A 19,777-nucleotide genomic window follows, 5' to 3' on the forward strand; every position below is an offset into this window, starting at 1 on the left:
AACTTTATCTAATACATTTTTAATGGCAATATTTCCATTTGGTTAAACTGCTATCATAAGGAGGTGGATTTTTTTTGTTGTTGTTAGTTAGCCAATTCCAAGCATCTATCTTTAGTCTTTTACTTTTGGGAAGTGTGCCCCGTAAGTAATAAATGGGATATTTATCATAGCCAGGCAGAGGTAAATGTTCTAGCAAGATGGGAGGCTGAAAAAATTCCAGATTTGTTAGGTGCACTTGTTGCTGTAGTTGAAGTTGTTGAATTACATTTCCATTAGCAGTTAGTGAGATAGATGTTAAAGAAATAGATACCCATCTCCCACTTAAATGGTTGAACATCAAGCATCTCTCTGTGTGGATCTCTTGAGATCCTGTGTGACCCAGTTTCAGGTTTTGCCCATCTCCCAGTCTGGCCAGCAATGCGTTAAAGTGAGTTGCGTGGAGTTTATACAGTGGTTCCGCTCTCAGACTCTTCTGTGCCCGTTCTTGCTAATTGGGATACAACGTTGCGCATGCTTTGCCTTCCAGTTAACATCTAACAAATCTCTCCTCACCTACAGCCTTACTTACCCCATATTTAATTGAAATTTGCCCAGCAGATTCTGGATTGGCACCCATAATGATTTCTCCTTTCACTTTGGAAGCAATTAGCATGTTACAGGTGTCCCTAGGACTCATAATGCAAGCAATCCTTGATGTACTATAGCTGTGTTCAGCTTTGTGCTTATACCAGGAGCTCAGTTAATTTGTTTTTCTTGCATTGAAAGGTTCTGATATATGATCCTTATCTGTAATAGATTTTCAGGGAACTGAATTTAAAAATTACTTCTTTAAGCAATATAGGCCCGTGTTCAACTATTTATTTTGCTGGCAATAATAACAAAATCTTACCTGATGCAGCCTGGGACATTTTCTTCCATTCTTGAGCACCAAGCAGTTTTTAAAATACAAATTTAAAAAATATGTAGTGCGAGAGAACCATATATTAAGATTTTTATCTTTCTTGCTTCACAGATGCCCGTTAAGGATGTAACTCTGACTCCTTTGGTCTTACAGTGTTCCTTGCCACGCCTGGTGAAAGAAAATAATTAAACAAAAAAGCAAAACAATCACAATAATTAGTTGTGCCTGGTGTTACTATTAAAATATGAATAAATTAAGCAAAGAAACACCATGAAATGCAAACAGTTATCACCTCTTTCCACTCCTCTTTGAAAATGTTTTAACAGAGATTACTTAAATGATTGAACATCAAGGATCTCTCTGAGTGGATCTCTTGAGATCGTGCGCGACCAAATTTCAGATTCTACTTTCATCCTTTTACTGACTACAGACCCTCGTGGGTTACTCTTGGCAGCAGCGTCAGCTTTGAAGATGCAGTCTGCAAAGGTGAGTGTAGAAACACTCTTTCTTCTTGTGGAGGGGAAGGACTTATACATCTTTATTTTTTAAAGTCTTCCTTATGTTGCTTTCTGAGGTTATTTTTGTGGTTTATCAGGGTTCCGTGAGACTTAAGTTCTCTTTCAAATAGATCCTTCTTTAACAGAAGAGGTAATTTTTATCTTTAAAATAGCTTTTCAAAAATCTTTTAAAAACTGAATATCCCTCTTGAAGAATCAGGCTTCAGAGAAGACCACTGATTTTTTGAGCAATAATTTTCTGAGATTTGTAAGAGAATTGCTGAAGAACTGCCAGACAGTTAATGAATTCCTTAGTTAACAATTAACGAGTTCATTATTTAGTAGCCACTGATAATACCAAATGATCTATCTACGTTTATAAATAAAACTTCTTTCTCTTTACATAACCTTGCATTTAATACCAAACATCTGCAAATAAACATCTGAAAGAGGCATATTAGATTCTAAACATTTAATATCTACTGTACTTTCTATAGCCTTATGCGAAGCACTCCTCTTCATTATTTCATAAAGACTTTTGTTGAGTTTTATTAATTTCCTTTGAACAATAACATGCTTAAAGTTCTTTGGATAAGTTAGCAAAAATTTAGGGTTTTTTAGGAATGAAGGAGGAAGAGTATATGAGGAGAAAGAAAACTTCAGCTTTTGTTTGGTGGCCTTAGCGAATCAATTTTTTTGAATCCCTAAGAAAATGTGTGTTATCGTGTTATTTTTCAACTAAATGTGTGTTGGGGCTCTTACCTTGATTTCCTCGCAATGCTGTCTTTGCTGGGTGTTGTGATGAGGATCCCTGCCCTAGGGAGTGCCAGTGTGACACAAACACAGAGAATGAAGCACACGGCTTGGGACACCGAGGGAGAGACAGACAGACGTAGAGGCTACCACAGCTTTCTGCAGCAGCTCTGCGTGCAGCGGAGGGCTGGGTGCGTGGGTGCGTCAGGCAGCGCTGGAGGGGATTTGACTAGGAAAGACTACGCTGTCTGCGCAGGCTGTTATGGAGACAGAAGGAGAAAGAATAGACAGAACGGTGATTTTCACCTTCTCCAGACCTCTGTGATCTGAAGCCTGCTGAGAAAAGGCTGCCTTGTCTTTGTGGCTCCCACGGACATCAGTGGAGTGCTCTGTGGAACGCAGTCTGAAAATCGCTAGGCTACGATTCGCTAGTGGCGATTAAGATGAAGAAAAAAACCAACAACAGGAGGTTTAGGATTCTTTTATGAAGCGATTTACATTAATTATAGCCACTTGTTTTTAATGCCAGTATTCCATTTTTGTTCAGTTGTTAGGAAGGAAGAAAACAGAAAAAGGAGTATTTTGGGAAAAGCAGGCGATGGTAAGGTGGGCAGACTGACTAATTCTTGCTCTTCGCTTGACTCCTGATTAGCAATTCTCCAAGCTCACCAAGGATGAGACAAGCTTGCTTTGCAGCAATGTTGATGCTCAGCTTTTTGCAAGAAAGCTAGATGGGAAACTGGGCATCTGCCTGGTCTACAAGCAGGCTCCAATTTTCAAAGCTATGTAAACGGAAGAAGAAAACTCATCATCTTTTGAGATTCATTTGGATGCCTTCAAATTTCTGTGGCATGTTATGTACTAAAAGCAAAGTGGTTCCTAGTTCTCTCTGAGACTGAAACACATCCTAAAACTCTTTATAAAAAAATCCAGCTGCATGCTTGCATTCAGGTATTGTATTTAATAATCCATCAGCTGCACCGATTACCTTGTGTTCACTGTAAACATTGTCTGTGAAGCATAGGTGTACTGTACCAGATGGGATTGCTTACACATCCACAAAGGCAACACTGTTCTCAAACATGGTGAGTATTTGTTCCCAAGATCAATACAAATTTTCTTAGCAACCAAGCTAGCAAGTGACATGCCTTTCACTAAATCCAAAATCACACAATGAAAGAGAGATGGTTTTGTTTACAAGTTAGGAAGGCATTTAAAATGTATAATTGGCCAAAAATCACAAGGACAGCATTATGCAACTTACTCTGCTTGCTAGGCTGCAGTCACTGAAGACCTGGCAGCTTCAGAAGCCAGAGGGACGGTGAGACCTATTGCTGGGAGACAGCAAAGCTGTGTTCACTGGCCCGTAGCGTGTGCTCACAGCCAGCAGAGCAGGAAATCCAAGCTGAAGTTCACATTTTGTAAATCCTTCCAAATCCTGCTGATTGGACCTCACTGGAATCCAGCTTTTAGGATTCTTTTAAGAATCTTATAAGAACCTTTTAAGCATCTGGGTCGGTCATGGGTATGTGCAGAAGCTGGAGTTTGGTGTAAATAATCTGCAGAAGTTAGCCAAGGCAGCCCTCCGCTAAGGAAAGGAGAAGTCTCGGTCTTTCGGTAGTCTTGTTCTTTCATGTTAAAAGGAGCCTGAAGGATGGATGACTTTCCACAGACTCGTCTTGGCCCTTTTTTTGAGAGAATAAGAAGCACTGCACTGAGATTTCTGAACAGTTTCTGCTGATGCTTCTTACCAAAGAAGTGGAGCTCTGTGGACCAAAATAGAAGGTTTTCTTGTGGACTAATAACTGGTTAGTGAGGCAGGAAGCAGAGAGCAGGAAGAAATTATTGCTGTTCAAAAGGAGAGAGATTACCAAAGGAGCTGTGCTGAGGCCAATCTGCTTGTATGTACTCATAAATGATGGGTCAATAAAACCATTTACCAATCATACTTTGTTACTGATTCAGGAGAGTGAAGACAAAAACTGAGAGAGGATCTCCCACTGTCATGTGGCCAGGCATAAAAATAGCTGGTGGCATTCAGCATTAATAGACACGAGGTAATGGACGTGGTGGAAAAGTCTAAAATACACGGTGAGGGGTTCTAAATTTACTGTTGTCGCTCATCAGTGATGAATCAGAAAGATTCTCGATTTATGGTGGATAACTCTGTTAAAGCACATCTACTTTAGTTCTCTTCATTTGGGTAAAGATGCTCTGCAGGTTGATTGCTGTTGTTTCCAATCAATGTGCTGATGACTGTCTTGAAATGTTAGGTGGACTGAATCTAGAACTGGAGGGAAACCTGGAGATGAAGAGCTGGAAAACTCTTCTGAGTTCTTTTCTGAAGAGGCCATCTAGTCCAGCAGTAGGATTAGAGAAATGTCTCTAGATCATCGCAGAGAAATTGCATGTTAACAGGTTCTTAAATACACTACTCACGTGAGCTCCACAACCTCCCTTGTTTAAGCCTTTTCCAGAATTGTAACTCTCCTTATAAGTAAGTTCCACTCTTCATTACTGAGAAGTAAGTTGGTTGCATCCTAGTGTATCTGTAATGTGCATGGAGAAACACTGATCGCTGCCTTCTTTTGAATGATCTTGTGTGTATATAAAGATCCTTCTAACAGAGTTTCAGGTAGAAGAGAGAATCCTAGAATCACAGAATGTCCTGAGTTGGAAGGGACCCACAAGGATCATCGAGTCCAACTCCAGAAATGTGAGAAATATGAGGCTTATTATTTTCAGAAACATTAGTTTGAGCTACTGGTCCTGCCCTTAGGAACATGATTTCCCCTTAAAAGAAGATTTTTAGGCTGCAGCTGTTCATTTGACTTACTTTTTGCTTTCACAAGATCTTTCCGCTCCTTTTTTTCTTATTTTCCTTTTTACTGTTCAGGACTTTTAGATAAGGTGCAGGTTATTATGGAAGTGCCCAAGTACATGCCAGCTAAAGAAGAAAATCTAATTGCTTCTTGTATTGGGTTTGCGTGGCAAGGTTTTGGTAGCGGGGGGGCTACAGGGGTGGCTTCTGTGAGAAGCTGCCAGAAGCTTCCCCTGTGTCTGACAGAGCCAATGCCAGCCGGCTCCAAGATGGACCCGCCGCTGGCCAAGGCCGAGCCCATCAGCGACGGTGGTAGCGCCTCTGGGATAACGTATCTGAGAAGGCGGAAAAAAACCTGCAGCTGGAGAGAATATGTGAGAGGACCAACCCTGCAGACACCAAGGTCAGTGAAGAAGGAGGAGGAGGAGGTGCTCCAGGCACCGGAGCAGAGATTCCCCTGCAGCCCCTGGTGAAGACCGTGGTGAGGCAGGCTGTCCCCCTGCAGCCCGTGGGGGTCCGCAGTGGAGCAGATATCCACCTGCAGCCCGTGAAGGACCCCACACTGGAGCAGGTGGATGTCCAACAGAGGCTGTGACCCCATGGGAAGCCCATGCTGGAGCAGGCTCCTGGCAGGACCTGTGGCCCTGTGGAGAGAGGAGCCCGCGCTGGAGCAGTCTGTTCCTGAAGGACTGCACCCCGTGGCAGGGACCCACTGCTGGAGCAGTTTGTGAAGAACTGCAGCCCGTGGGAAGGACTGGCATTGGAGAAGTTCATGGAGGACTGTCTCCCGTGGGAGGGACCCCACACTGCGGCAGGGGAGGAGTGTGAGAGTCCTCCCCTGAGGAGGAAGGAGCGACAGGAGTGTGTGATGAACTGACCACAACCCCCATTCCCCGTCCCCCTGCGCCGCTGTGGGGGGAGGAGGTAGAGAAATCGGGAGTTAAGTTAAGCCTGGGAAGAAGGGAGGGGTGGGGGGAAGGTGTTTTTAAGATTTGGTTTTATTTCTCATTACCCTCCTCTGATTTGATTGGTAATAAATTAAACTGATTTCCCTAGGTCGAGTCTGTTTTGCCCATGGCTGAAACTGGTGAGTGATCTCTCCTTGTCCTTATCTTGAGCCTTTTGTTATATTTTCTCTCCCCTGTCCAGCTGAGGAGGGGAGTGACAGAGTGGCTTTGGTGGGCACCTGGCGTCCGGCCAGGGTCAGCCCACCACACTTGTCTTTTAATAACAATGAACTAATTAAACTCATCCATCAAAATCCATTACTGCTGGCAGTTTCTGCAAAGACAGCTTGCGTGAGGACTGGACTATGAAAGAAGCTTCTCAGCCTTGGCCTTTGCCAAGGGGTAGCTCAGGTTTGGAGGCCTTGAAGGACTCTGTCCTTTCTGCAGTACAAATCAGGGACACGGAGCCAAACTCCCCATAGTTTATGACTTTACAGCATGTGCACAGACCCCATTTCTTCAAACTGGAGTTGTAGCGGGGCAGGTGGGCATCTTCGCCTGGGAAGTGTTTCCCAAAAGGCATTTCTGTCCTGATCCCATCAGCAGCCCTCCTGTGCTCCCGCTTCACACCAGCTGCACTGTTTCTGCCTTCTGTTCTTTTCCCATTCCCTGAAGAAGTCCCCAGTCCCAGCCCGCTTTCTAAGTCTGCGTAGCCCTTCTAGTCCCAGCCTGCGTTCTGAGCCCACGTAGCCCAGGCGGGTGACTGGTGCTATTCCCAGGGCTTCTGAAGTGCTGGAGACCTGTGACACCCTTTTCAGTGAAGAGGTGGGTTTTCACACGTGTTTCTGTTGTGCAGATTTGTGAATTTATTGGGAATACGATCCCGTGCTGCGCAAGTCAGTTCAGACTTCTGCATTCACTGCACGGGGAAACCTTCACTTTCCAGTGGGTTTGCAGGCCTGCAGGCACAGTAGCAGACAGGCTTTTGACCAGAAATGGTGTCACCCTGGTGATGTTACCTTCCCTATAGGCTGAAGATACTGTCTGTATTAACCCTGACCAACTCAATATTGCACTAGTTTTGTTACAGGCCACTCTGGAGAGCTGGGGGTGAGTGACTTGTCCCCGAGCTTACAGGAGACATTCATTCAGCCGCAGAACTTGGTCATCTACAGGTCCTGCTAGTCTAGCCTCAGCCCCCAAAACAGTTAAGCTACACATTGATTTCAGTGTCTTCTGTTCATCTGTTGAGTATTGTGGTTGGATTTCTGCCTTTCATAGCTATTTTCTGAAGGCTGCTGATATGAATACAACTGTCCTAGACAGAAGAATGGAGAAACTTTTTAAAATAAGCCCAGTTCTGACTCATGGGCTGATGAAAGGCCCATGCAGCCACTGTGGAGAGCTGCAATAAAAAATTACGATAAAGGTAGCAGCAGGAGACAACTACAGACAACGGACCAAGGAGAAAGATGTGCAAGGGAGGTTGAGATTCCTCAGATTCCTCACCGCTGTATTGCATGGCAGTGAAAGCCGGCAGCCGCAATGGAGCCTGGTGATGCTATTTACTTCCCTGAGATATTTTTCGACTTGCTGTTTTAACAAGCCCACTGGATCACTGCTGGTTTCCCCCTTTGCTGGAGGAGCCAAGACACCTTGTGAGGGCTAAGCTGGGGCAGAAAGCTGAGGATCCAAGCCAGCCCTTGAACAAGCGTGCAGACTGGTGGCTGGCAGTGCTCCGTGAGGGCAGGAGCACGGTGATGATGCAGGAGACCAGCTTCAAAGACACCAGGCAGCAAGGCCTGATGCTGCAGGGAGCTGCAGGTCTGCTTCAGGAGGAGGTTTGAGGTGGCCAAGGGTGGGCTAGAAGTGCTGGTTCCAGGATTATGTTGCTCTCTTCTGCAGAGCTGTGTGGGGTCCACACAGGCCAGCAGCGGGTCCGACTCGCAGGGTGCTGCAGACTTGCCCTGTGAGGGCAAGCGGGGAGCCTGCCACGACTCAGCTCTCTCCTCCAAGGCTCTGAATGTGTCCTGGGAGTCCTTTAACAGCCCCAGATCAGGAGGGCTTAATCTTGCCCTGACCTGAAGGGCAGCCCACTTACATCTAACGCCTTCTCAGAGGGGTTTGCTCTCTGCCTTGTCCTTCTGCTGGGAGCCAACGACTCTAGTTCCTTTCATTCCTCAGCTTCAGATCTGGGAAGCTCTGGCACTTACAGATGCACACACATACCCGTATGGACGTGCTGCTTTCTTGACGTTCTCCTAGTCACATCCTGGGCTTCACTGTCTGGAAGGGTTTGCTAAGCTGCTGCTCGCCATCAAGTCAGATGTTTAGCCTTAGGGCAAGGTGTTGCCTGGAGAAATATATGTCACTTCATCTGATTAATTTTTCTATGTGTAGTTTAGAATTGCTTAACGTGGGTAAATCTAGTTTGCTCAGCTCCCACTCAGGAGAGAGATTGTAATAAAGGGCTGTTTGAAACCCCGGCCCTTGCGTGTGTTTAGCCTGTTCTCGGGAAGGGTGAGCCAACAGGAGCAATGACAGTTGCATCTGGCAAATCACAGAGTTTTACTGATGCTGCTATCCGTTCTGGTGAGTAAATTCCTCCGTGATCCGTACTGAATGTTAAAAAAATCTGCTGCCGTTTTAGTAATAAACACGTTAGTTGCAGTTTTTAAAGAGACATTTAGAGCCTTTTGGATACCTACCAGACTGCATCAAGCACACAGTAAAACGGAGTGCAGAGATGACAGAGGATGCCGCCGGTTGGGACTATGGAAGGACTGTTTGTACGTTCTTCTCTGGCCTTGCCTCGGGCAGGGGGCTTGGGGAGGGGTGTGGGGTACTTCGAGGATGAGAAATGATATGCCCCAAGATGGAGTAAACGCCAAGCTGGGAGTTTTGAGATCAAGTCTCTGTGTGTTCCCTTCAAACCAGTCATTAGGGTTGTACCTGTGCTCCTGTCCTGTGCCTTGCCCTCCCCTGCTTCTCAAAGAAATAGATTTAAAAATTCAGGTGTGTAACACTGAATGGGACAGTAGTTGTGAGCACGGCCTCCGATTTTTGCTTGTGTGTGTAATCTCTGTTAGCAAGACTTTAGTGTCTATTTGGCTACGAAGAGACGTGTAGGGAACAACATACAGCCTGGACTAGGGCCTAATTATTAATGTACAAACTCATGTCCCATCCATAGCCCCTAAACACCTATTAGCATATGCATTTATGGCTGCTCTCTGATGGTTTCAAAGGAAGGTCAGCTTTTCCTTTGGTCTGCTTCTGCTGGACATGTGTTTCCCGACTGATGCTTGGCATCAGCCCTCCGGACAGACGTGTGCAGGAAGTCTAAAGCTCCTCCTGTCGAGGAGAGACGGGCAAGCAATGCATCGGCTGCAGCCTTGGGTGCTTTGATGAGCTTGTCTCTCCCTTCTGATCCCTTTGGCCAAATACTACCCAGAGTAAAACCGGAATAAAGGTGTAGTCAAGAGAAGGAAACAGATAGCATTGACAGAGGCTGAATTTAAAATCTTTTATTATTTAGCTTTGCCAAACAGATAATGGAATCTGAAGTTGATTTGCTAAAATGTTTTTAAGTGGATGCCACCCCTGCCTGAGGCAAAGAGGGCCTCAGTGGCAGCAGGGACCCTTAGGCTATGGCAGCAGTTCAAAAGAACACTTTTAATTTTGTATGCAACAATGTAAACTTCAAAAATAGTAAACTATAACCTTTTCCCCCCTCCCTTTTTACATAGCATGTGATCTATCACAGATAGAAATTTAATGGCGAACCAAAATCGCGTAAGTAAACATCCTGGTGCTTACAAGTTTCATAAAAAGTGTTACATTTGATGTAAATATCTTACATTGTTAACTCTTAACACTCACAATTATGGAGTAAAAGCAACTGGCGATTCACCCCCTTAGTCCGTGCTCTCAGACTGTACATCAGCAACCACGCTCTTGCCAGCCCCTTCGATCGTTGTCGGTCGGGTTGTCCCACACATGACCAAGACTTCCCCTTCCTCACACTGGTGTTAACCAAGCGCAGCTCCGCACAGGGGTAAAACCTGTGCACGTCAGGAGAGAACCAGGTCTCCTGCGCGCAAACTTGCAGGCCCCTGGGCCCCGCGGTCCCACAGAAGCCACGGCGTGTGTGGGGGCACGCCCCGACGTCGGTGGGAATTTGGGGTCCCCGGGGCTGCAAGCCTGAGCCCTGCCATTGCAAGGGACTTGGTTCTGCGTGGAAAAAGACAAGAGTTCTGTAGAAGGCACTGGATTTCTCTTGCATGATTTTAAACGTGGACTACAGTCATGTGCAGAATAAGGAGATTTGGGCTCTAAACTGCTTTCTCTCTACTGCTTTAGTGCAAGCATTTTTAGCGCTTGAATTTTCTCCTGGTTGCAGTGCAACATGCGCTCATCTACATAGAGTGATTTCCAAACCTCCTTCCTTCCACTCTTCCCCCCATCTTCCCATCCCCAAAAAGATTCCCTTTTGGTTCCTTGAAAACTTTCAGAGTACAGCTCTGGTCAAAAATAAATGTGTGATGTAGCATAGCATTTGTTTCTTTTAAATCACAGTGTGCAATGCATCATTCGGTACCTAATGTTCAAAATGTCTGCCCTGCTTTTCATGAAAATCATTCTTTAAAATAACCTATGCAAATATATTTTGACTATATATTACATTCATTTAAAAAGAGAAGAGAGGTTCTTGGTTTGCAGGTTTTTTCGGTGTACTACTGAAGTGAAAGGTCTGATGTGAAAAAAGTACAAGCAAACTGGACATGCCAAGACTTGATGCCTTAGATGGTGATCATATCAAAACTGTACAAGTATGTACACCGTGTTGGACAGGTGTGCTTCTTCCCAAGAAAAGACCTTTGCATCATCATATATAAGGTTAACCACAAAGTTTCGGTAAAAAGAGCATTTAATGAGCAAAGGATGACATGGAGGGGCGAGTTCTCCGGCTTTTGTTAGGCAGTCCTGAAGCAATGTCTCCATTCCCTTCAGGGATCTCTTCCTTCTTCCGGACTTTGAGGCGCGTGAGGAGCTTTATTACCCAGACGTCCCATTCCTCTGGCAAGAGCAACAGGAGGAAGCCCAGGCCAATAATGATGATGGCGATGACTCGGACACTGTTGAAGACAATTTCACTCGTGTAGTGATCAACAACTGTGTGGGACATTGAACGGGTGTTATTACGCGGGACGAAGCATTAGGGCAGTATCCCCTTCCCTCCCCCTCGCCTCCCCGGCTCCGAAGGCTGGCTGGGGCGGGAGAACGTGACCACAGAGGAGATGGTGGCAGGGAGGCCACCCTTCCTGCTGGTTTAGCACACAGCAGGGTACGGCCCCCGTCAGAGCAGGCAGCGCTGGCCTGTGGGCTCAGGGTGCAAAAGGGGAGGTTGCCTGGAGCTGCACTTGTTGTCTGCAGCAGCATCTTCTCCCTTGCTTGCCGACAGCACAGGAACTCCTGCCGAGGTCCGGGTACGCAGAGAAAGGGGCATTTCCCTTCCCTGGCACGGCAGCTCCTTTGTGCCAATTCTTCTTCTCGGCCCGACTGCCCCGCCAAATAACAAACCCTGCACGCCCTGAGCCGTGGGGACCGCACCGCTGGGTATGGAAACCTGCTGGGGCAGCCAGCAGTGCCTGGCTCTGCCTGCGCCTGCAGTCAGCACAAAGCTGGGAGCTGCCGCCCGCACCGCGGCACCGGTTCAGCGTGCGGGGTTTTAGGAGCCTGGTTTGGGAGAGGCGGCTCCGGTTTGGGCCAGGGTTGCCTCTGCGCTGCCCTGCCCAGCTCTCTCGGGCTCTGCAGTCTCCTGCTTTCGCTACATTTCAGAAAACTGTCAGAGAAATGTACCAGGCCTTGCCCAAAAATTGAATTGTTCAGTGCTCTTGATAAACACCTGCAATGTTATTTACCAAGGCAAGCAGAATTACTAGTACATATTTGCTCTAAAATGTAAGCAATCTTACTTGTTTCAATTTGGTGTTAAGCCTGCCTTGAAGAAATCATTAAGAATTGATTTCTACTTCATCCATGAGCTTTCATCCCAGCCCAGAGACGGATGACTTCAAATCTACTTTGTTTTTCAGTATGCAGGCTTCTTCAGACAGTAATTTAAAAAGCAATTCTAGGGATTATGAATATTCCTGTAATATTATACAATACATATTTAACACATAAAGCATACATTTTTAATCAGTATCATCTCCGTAAGTCTTTGAGAGAAGACACAAAACAAGTTTAATACAGGTATTTGCTTTTATGCCTGTTGTGTAGTTGAAAGGGCACAGACGTAATGTATTCATTAAGATGCAAAAGGCAGAAATTCTTACCCGCGTTCACGGGGACACTCAGTACAATGCCAAGAGAAATCAAGGTGGGGTATGTAATAGCAATCCCAAAATTTAGTAGAATATTGAATGCTGAAGAAGGAAAGAAAAACACCTTTTACTACAGTGAAGCAAGGCAGAGGCAATGTCACTTGAAACATTTATGCTTTATTACTCCCTCTGTATGTTGTTCAAATAGAAGGCATATTAACTTCTGTTGTTATTCCTGGAAGATACCTGTGGACAGACGTCTGTCTGCTGCCTGTCCGTCTGCCTGAGACACTGCTGTTTCTGGGGAACTCTCTGTCCCACGGGAGTCCAGCGGCAGCATCAGGTGGGTACGACCTGTCTCTCAGTGCACCGCGCAGTGACTCCCACTCTCTATGCCCATCGACTTTGCCCTGCTGAAAGACTAAATGCTTTTCATCTGGGAGATTTCAGCCAAGCAGTTGCTTCTGGCTGGATACTTTTTTGGTAGAAAAGCTGCCTCCAGCTGCAGGTGGAAGATGCTGTAAATCTAACCCTCTTCCAGACAGGAACTTGCTAAACATAATTTCATACAATGAAATTATAATATCATTATAATATTATTACAACTGAATGATTATAATATCACTCTCTTGTAATACCATACATTGTTCATGGCGTGTCTCATGACAAATTAATAATGCTTTGGACCAAATTCACCCTTGTTTTATGGTGGTTAGCTCTGGCGAAGTCAGGAGGGCCTTGCCAATACTGAACTGGTCAGCAGCTGGGGCTCTGACTGTCTTCTGGTAGTACCTGTACATTGCACACCCCAGCAATCGCTTGCCCAGTTCCACACTGCTTGCTTACAGAAACCTTCCATTTTGTCCACGGCTAAGTAAACTGGAGCTACTTCTAGAGTCAAGCGTTGTGACTGTTCAGGGTAAAAAGAGCTGGGACTCAAGACAGGGATGGAGAAGGGTTACTTCCAGTAGAAATGAAAGGAACGTTTTAGGAGATGCGATGCCATCATCTGGTTGGGGGACCAACTCTGGCAGCACAGTCAACACATCTAGTTTAACAAGGAACAGCATCACATTTCTGGTGACCATGAATCATTAAAGCTTAGATTTGGCATCCCTCCCAAGCTGGGCTCCCTCGGTGGCACAGCAGCGGCAGCAGAAGAGAGGAGTGCCACCTACCAGATTCCCATCAGTGCTGTGCAATGCTACATTTTCAAAAATTTCCTGCTCTTTAGGAATAGCAATTAGCTATTACTGAGGTCAGCAGAGGGGCCGGAGGCTGGCCTTGACTGGCCTGGCCTCCCCTGCCTGCTCGGGGGATGCTGGTGAGCCCAAGGTAATGCCCTGCCAGCAGGGCTGCTCGTCTCTGTGAGGCAGTGTCACTTGTCTCTCTGAAGCAGGGGTTAGGACAAGCTTTACAGTTTAGTCCCACAACACCTTCTAGTGACGGCCACAATATTTTGGCTTGGTAATAACAGCATTAGTGGGGTCTACATTGCCACCTAGGAATGGGTCCTCTGCATGATTTCTCAAGCTAATAATGAGGTTGAGAAGAAGGGAAAACAGCTCCAGTATGTCAGAAGCCTACAGCTTCCCCGAGCAGCCAGTTTCTGGCACCCTCCTCCACCCTGAGCAGTGAGAGAGCCCCTCATCTACTCACTCAATAAGAGAATCGAAAATCCGCAGAGGTTTCCCCAAGGAACGATGTCGAAAGAGCTCCAGTACTCCACTTTGGTAAAATAAAGGATGACAGGAATACAGGTAACGAAGAGGACGTTGAAGACAGCTAACACGGACAGGAATAAGGCAGCTTCTCCAAATTTAGCACTGCCCAAAAGAAGTTTGAATAAAACCTACAAGAGGAAGACACATGGCTTTACTTCTCTGGCACCGCTCCTCTGGCTCCAGCGGCTCCCGGCCTCCTGGCCCCGCCGCTTGGGGCCGAGGGGCTGGGTGCTGGGCGCTGTCAGTCAGCGCCTGTGGGGCGATGCTTGCCGGACACTGGCGGCGGCTCCTCGCGAAGCTGTGGAGAGCAGCCCGTGTGCCCCAGCCCGCTCCCTCCCGGCACCCCCCCGGAGCACGGGCAGGGGCAGCTGCCAAATGAGCCCAGGCGGGAAGGGGACTCGGCACCTTTGGCCATGCATCTCCCGAAAGGGAAGGTCGCTCACCCTAGCCTAGACCCTTTGGTCTGTTTTCTGCATGCTCCCTTTGGGAAGACATCAGGAACATTTGACATTAAAACCAGAAGATTTGGTGGAGCAGGGCAGAGGGAGGAGAAGGAGCAACGTGTTGAGATCTCCCCACGTGAGACATCACTGTTCCAGGCCCCTCTCCGCCAGAGAGGAGGGGGCGGCTCGGAGGCTCTTCCCTGCTGCCCTCATTCCCTTTGCTTTGACTGGCCCGTCTACCTGGGAGGGTTTTTTTTCCGTGGTGTGAATGTCTTCCTCCTCCTAGGCACCAGATGGAGGAAGGCTGCTGAAATGGGGCACTGCCGTGGCCCAGGCGGGCTGCAGGGCGCCTGGGTGATGGGCTCGTGGGTGCCGTGACCAGCACTGCCCCATACAGCCCTGGAGAAACCACCCTCTGTGGCAGCTGAGGCTCCCTCTGACATTCCCGACTCGCCTTCCCTGGTGGGGTTTTAAAAGTTAAATTTTGCCAGCTGGAAGCAGCAAGAGGGGAAATTACAAATACTTGAAAAAAAGAAAAAAAACTTCCCCTTGAGAACCAGGTTCTCTTCTGGTAGATACCAACTTCAGCAGCTGCACACAGGAGCAGCGCCTTTCCTCTGCTGGACCCTCACTTCCAGTGTGTATTTTTAAGGAAGATAAATGAGGTTTTATACCAATGCACAGCACCTCTATTTTCTCTGAAGGAGGGAGCAGCTTGCTGCCCCGCAGACTCAGGCAGCGAGGCCAGCAGTGCCTGTGCACCTCCCCAGGGTGCCAGCCCAGCCTGGGCCTGCCCGCGGCGGGACTGGCTCACCCCCAGAAGGCAGATACAGCGCAGCAGCAGCCCCGAGCACCGCTGCAGCCTGACTGATGAGACCACCGGGAGGGATTTAAAAGCTTTGGTTTGCTAGTGGGAGAAGGGATAGAGGGGAAACGAGGGGTGTGAGTGGCCCATCCGGGGAGACCCCGCGGACTGGGCTGGGGTCTGCATCAGTTTTCCACCACAGAACTGCAGAGGATCCAGTGGATCCCGTGGGCTCTGGGTACAGCTTTTTCCTGCCATGGGCTGCAAACCAGGAGAGCCGACTGACTGACTGGTTTGTGCTGGGATGGCAGGCCCCTCGCTAGCATCAGGTATCTCTTCCCTTTGCCTAACTCTGCTGCTGCCCGCTCCCACCACCCCGCAGCCATCATGGGCCAGTGCAGCTGCGTTGCCGCTCTGCATAATGGAGCAAAATGGCCCAAAAGCCACTTACTCTTCCTTTGCCACCCGAGGACGGTGTGTTGCCCCCGGCAGGGTGGGCAGCCGGCACAGGCAGACTGGAGCATCCATGTCTGGGGGCAGAGGGCCGGTGGAGCCGGCTCTGCTGCACGTGGCGCAGCTTGTCTGCCTGCAGATCTGCCTGCCCCTTCAGCACGCACAATTCATGGAAACTCAGCCAGACTGTGGAAAGCAAGAGCAGAGTGGCATTCGTGGCAGAACAAGCTGCACGGCTCCACCTGTCCTCACATGCAGGGTGCACTGCAGACTAACACCCTGCCAGCACCATCACCTCCCCGTGCATGGGCTCTGGTGGAGCAGCCCTGAGACCCTCTGTCCCCCCAAGGAGTGGAGGTGCCATGGGAGAGGGGGCAAACTGGTACAGTGCAATTCATTAGACCAGATGGAGACGTCTACACCTCATCTCTGTCTCCACATCTGAGCCAAGGTGGGTGACTCGCACCCTACAAATGCTTATTCCTCTGCAACTCTGTGTGCCATGAACAGCAGAGAGGCAAATGCACATACTTGTCTCAGGCTACGTGAAATGGCTCTCCGCCCAGCAGAGAAGGTGGCATGTCATCTTACACACAGTGCAGCGTGCACGGCTGGTCAGGATGAGACCTTGATTCATAGGCACGTGCTTTGGACTTTAAGCATGTAATTATTTCCATGATAAGCAATACTTCAAGCCCAACGTAGGCGACGTGTACCAGTGAAGGAGGACTGGCAAGGGGAGGCAACACAGTGACTTGAAGAAAGAAGTTAAATCTCTGCAGGGCACTTCCAGAGTGAGCAATTACATCCAGCACCTATGGAAAAGCAGCCTCATTTTTTCAAGAAGGTGGGGCACCTGTAAGTCCTCCTGTGAGCACTGGAGAAGACTCTTCACAGGAAATAGGAGTTTTTATCCTAAGTGGGGGCAGACATTAAAGCAAGTGGATACCTGAATGCAGTGCTGCAGAGTCCGTGTGTTTATGGCAGAGCCCTTCGAAGAACGTGCCAGTGCATGTGGCACTGAACTGCATGAAAGTTTGCAAGTAAGACAGGAGCAGCTAAAGTGACGGGGGTGACTGGCATCTTTCTCGGGGGGAAGACCCAGGTGTGCTTACCTTGTAGAGAGCAGACATTGAGGCAGAGCCCACCACCAGGGCTATCCCAATAACGGAGTGGCTGTGGAACCCATCAGCATACGTCATCATAACTATCCCTGCAATAGCAAATATAGCAGCCACGATCTGGTTGGAGACAAAGAAAGAAAGCAAGTGTTACTGGACAACCCCCAACATGGAAAAACATGACAGCAGCTTTAAATGAGAGGGCAGTACTTCTGCATCATCTGCTCCCCTCATCTAGAAAATGAGTAGCAAGCCCAGGCCGGTACCCACGGAGCCAATGCTGCCTCTCCTCGTGGCTTCCCTGGCTGCAGAGAAGCTGCAGGCAGAGCTGTGAAGGAGCAGCTGCCTTGGGGCAGTGGGTGGCAGGCCAGACCACAGGGCCCCGTGTCTCGGACTGAGCTGAAGGGGGGATTTAATCTCTGTCACTGAGCCTCCCCATCAGCGAGTCCCTGCAGCCTGTGCATGACGATAATACACAAGTAATAATTCCCTGGTGCTTGCAGGAAAGGCTCTGAGTCCTGAGGAGGCTTTGGAGGAAAAAGGGTTTTGAAATAAACAGGGAAATAAACCCCATGCAACTGTTTTCCAGTTCAAATCTGCCATTTCAGAGAGTAGAGGGAGGCTCAGTCAGGCAGCCGGGCCCACAGCAAAGCCTGAGGGGGGTCATCCAAAGGAAGGTGGCATTCACAAAGCTCATCCCTGATTGAGCAGGATCAGCAAGAGACCCCTGGCTTCTCTGGGACTGTCCTGCCAGATGCCTCAAGCCTCCCCAGGTGGTAATTCTGGGGTGAAAAGGGCTTTCTGCATGCTCCATGCTTCCTGGCTCTGCAGTGGTGCGAGGCATGCCCTGCTTAGACCACATCCCCTTTGGCTGCGCAGTCATGGTGATGCTTCTAAGATGATTGGGCTAAATGAGTTCATTTTGATGCACAGCTGGGTCAGTGACAGCCAACTGTCCCCTCTCCCAGGGCCAGACTGGCATTTTAAGCCCCATCCACAGGTTGTGGCTGCCTACACATCCAAGAGCAATGGCCTCCTCTCACCTTGCCTGTTCACCCCCAGAGATGCTGGGGCTGCTGTGACGATGCAGGGGGAAAGCCCGTGTGCCGAGCTCTGCTGCCGCCTGATGAGCAAGCTGCAGTGGGGGGGACTCCTTTACCAGCTGCAGGTCCCCATCCTGGCAGCACCAGCAGCCTCTTCCCTGGGTTGAGCTGGGGCTGGTGCCAGGTGGCACCTATAAAGCTTCACAGGCAATCACCCAGCAGATCCCGCCTGCATGCTGACATCAACACCACCAATTTCCCCTAACAGAAAAATGCCCCATTTTTGCAAACAGAAGGGGATCAGTTTCTCCAAAGGTGTTGCTGTAGAACGGCAGGGTGGTGTAAGGGTAGAAACCCAGATCAGCAGAAGCTGACACCACCTGGAAAATACAGCTGCTAATAGCATCTCAATAAGAAGGGGCTTGAGGCTAGAAATTGCTGTACTACTGTTCAAGATGCTGCATGAGCAGAGTTTCGGCAGGGTATGGAGGGGCAGGGTTTCCCCCCTGCTGCTCAGCCCCGTGCATGGCCCAGCTGAGGGGCAGCAGGTTTTGAAGATGCTGATTTATGACCTGATCAGAGCGGAGCCTGGTGCAAGCTGCAAAGGCTGGGTGTGCACGCTGCAAATTTGGGGAGGTTCAGATATGGCATCTTGGCTTGCAGCCCTGTTGGCATCAGATCTCTCCATGCACAGCTGTGGGGCATCATTCCTAAAGCGAAGCTTGGCGGTGGTGTAACTGGGCCCCATGGTCCTGGACAGGCTTCTTTTTAAGGCCAGGAGAGAAAAAAACTCTGATGCATGGCTCTACAGCAACGTGGGGCTGTTCCAGATAGGCAAGACTGAAGGAGCTCAGCAGCCCTCAGCAGTTCTCTTAGGTCAGTGTGCTGGTGCCTGTCAAATAAAAATTCAGACACTCTGTCTGGCTTCAGAGGCACAAGAAAAAAGGTCATCGAATGAGACTAGCATGGGGCAGGTGAAAGCAAAAAGAGATTTTTCTTCACCCAACATATAATTCAGCCAAGGAAAGCTTTGCTGTTGCACACTGTGGATGTGAAAAGTTTACAAGGATAAAGTCATGTAAGAAAAAAAAAATTCATCAAGGACTATTAACTATAGGAACATCACTTCCATCTCAGGAAGTCCTCGAGCCTCAAATTGCTGGAGGCTGGAAAGTCTCATGAGGAAATAGCATTATAGGCTTTTCCTGTTTAGACAGATTTTTCTTGGTGTCCACTACAGGCAGCTGCGAATGCCAGGCTCCTGGGGCAGACGCACCTTTGCTCTGACTCAATATGGCTCTTTTTGTAGAGCTGCAAGCTACGCGGCTCAGGCTTATCTGAAAGATGGCAACTCCAGCCCTTCAACATCACCTGTGCTACAGCCCAGGTGACAGAGAGTGGAAGACGCAGCGTTTCCCGTAGCAGCTGCTCCAAGCACGGCCGGCTCCCACCCGAGATGCGTGGGGCTTGTCCAGCCTTTGCTGGAGAGCCGGGGAGAGACCGCCGCCACAAGTCAGGCTGGGGCAAACGGCTGGTGCCTCCATGCCTGTCGGCGAAGGGAGCCTGCCTGAGCTCCCGCTGGCAGCAGCAGCTCCGCTGCAGTGGAAACTTGGAGGGTGCGTTAATGAACTGCAGAATAAAAAGCATCCAGTTTTGCTTTCAGTGTCAGGGGCTGGGTGACTCCAGAGCACCTCCATGGAGGCTGGGACTCTGCCCAGAAAGACGATGATTTGGGATTTGATAGTGTATTTATTTCCAAGTCCCACTGGCACGTGTGCTTGTCTATACCTTATGTACGCAGGAGTTACTTGCAAGCGATGGTTGTCTTGAATCCTGAGCTGTTTTATTTACTGTAGCACGGAGGGAAACACCAAAGTCAAAGATCAAAACAAGTATATGCAGTCTGCAAACAGTTTTGCTGGGGCAGAAGTCCTTGCCTC

The 19,777-nt window shown here is 48.5% G+C and overlaps 1 protein-coding gene across 2 annotated transcripts in view; it reads right to left on the reverse strand.

Annotated features, from left to right (window-relative positions):
• Positions 1 to 10,849: 10,849 nt before the first annotated feature.
• SLC35F3 (solute carrier family 35 member F3) overlaps positions 10,850 to 19,777 on the reverse strand; it is a gene marked incomplete at both ends in the record, with an annotated part of 187,953 nt that continues 179,025 nt past the window's right edge. For both annotated transcript variants that reach the window (XM_082307913.1, XM_082307914.1), the window contains 4 exons: positions 10,850 to 11,094; positions 12,261 to 12,350; positions 13,908 to 14,100; positions 16,789 to 16,914. In XM_082307913.1, coding sequence (XP_082164039.1) covers positions 10,850 to 11,094; positions 12,261 to 12,350; positions 13,908 to 14,100; positions 16,789 to 16,914 — 654 coding nt within the window. The remainder of the gene's footprint in view (positions 11,095 to 12,260; positions 12,351 to 13,907; positions 14,101 to 16,788; positions 16,915 to 19,777) is intronic.

This window comes from Platalea leucorodia, assembly GCF_965183815.1.
Source record: "Platalea leucorodia genome assembly, chromosome: 3".
In the NCBI taxonomy this organism is placed as follows: Eukaryota; Metazoa; Chordata; class Aves; order Pelecaniformes; family Threskiornithidae; genus Platalea; species Platalea leucorodia.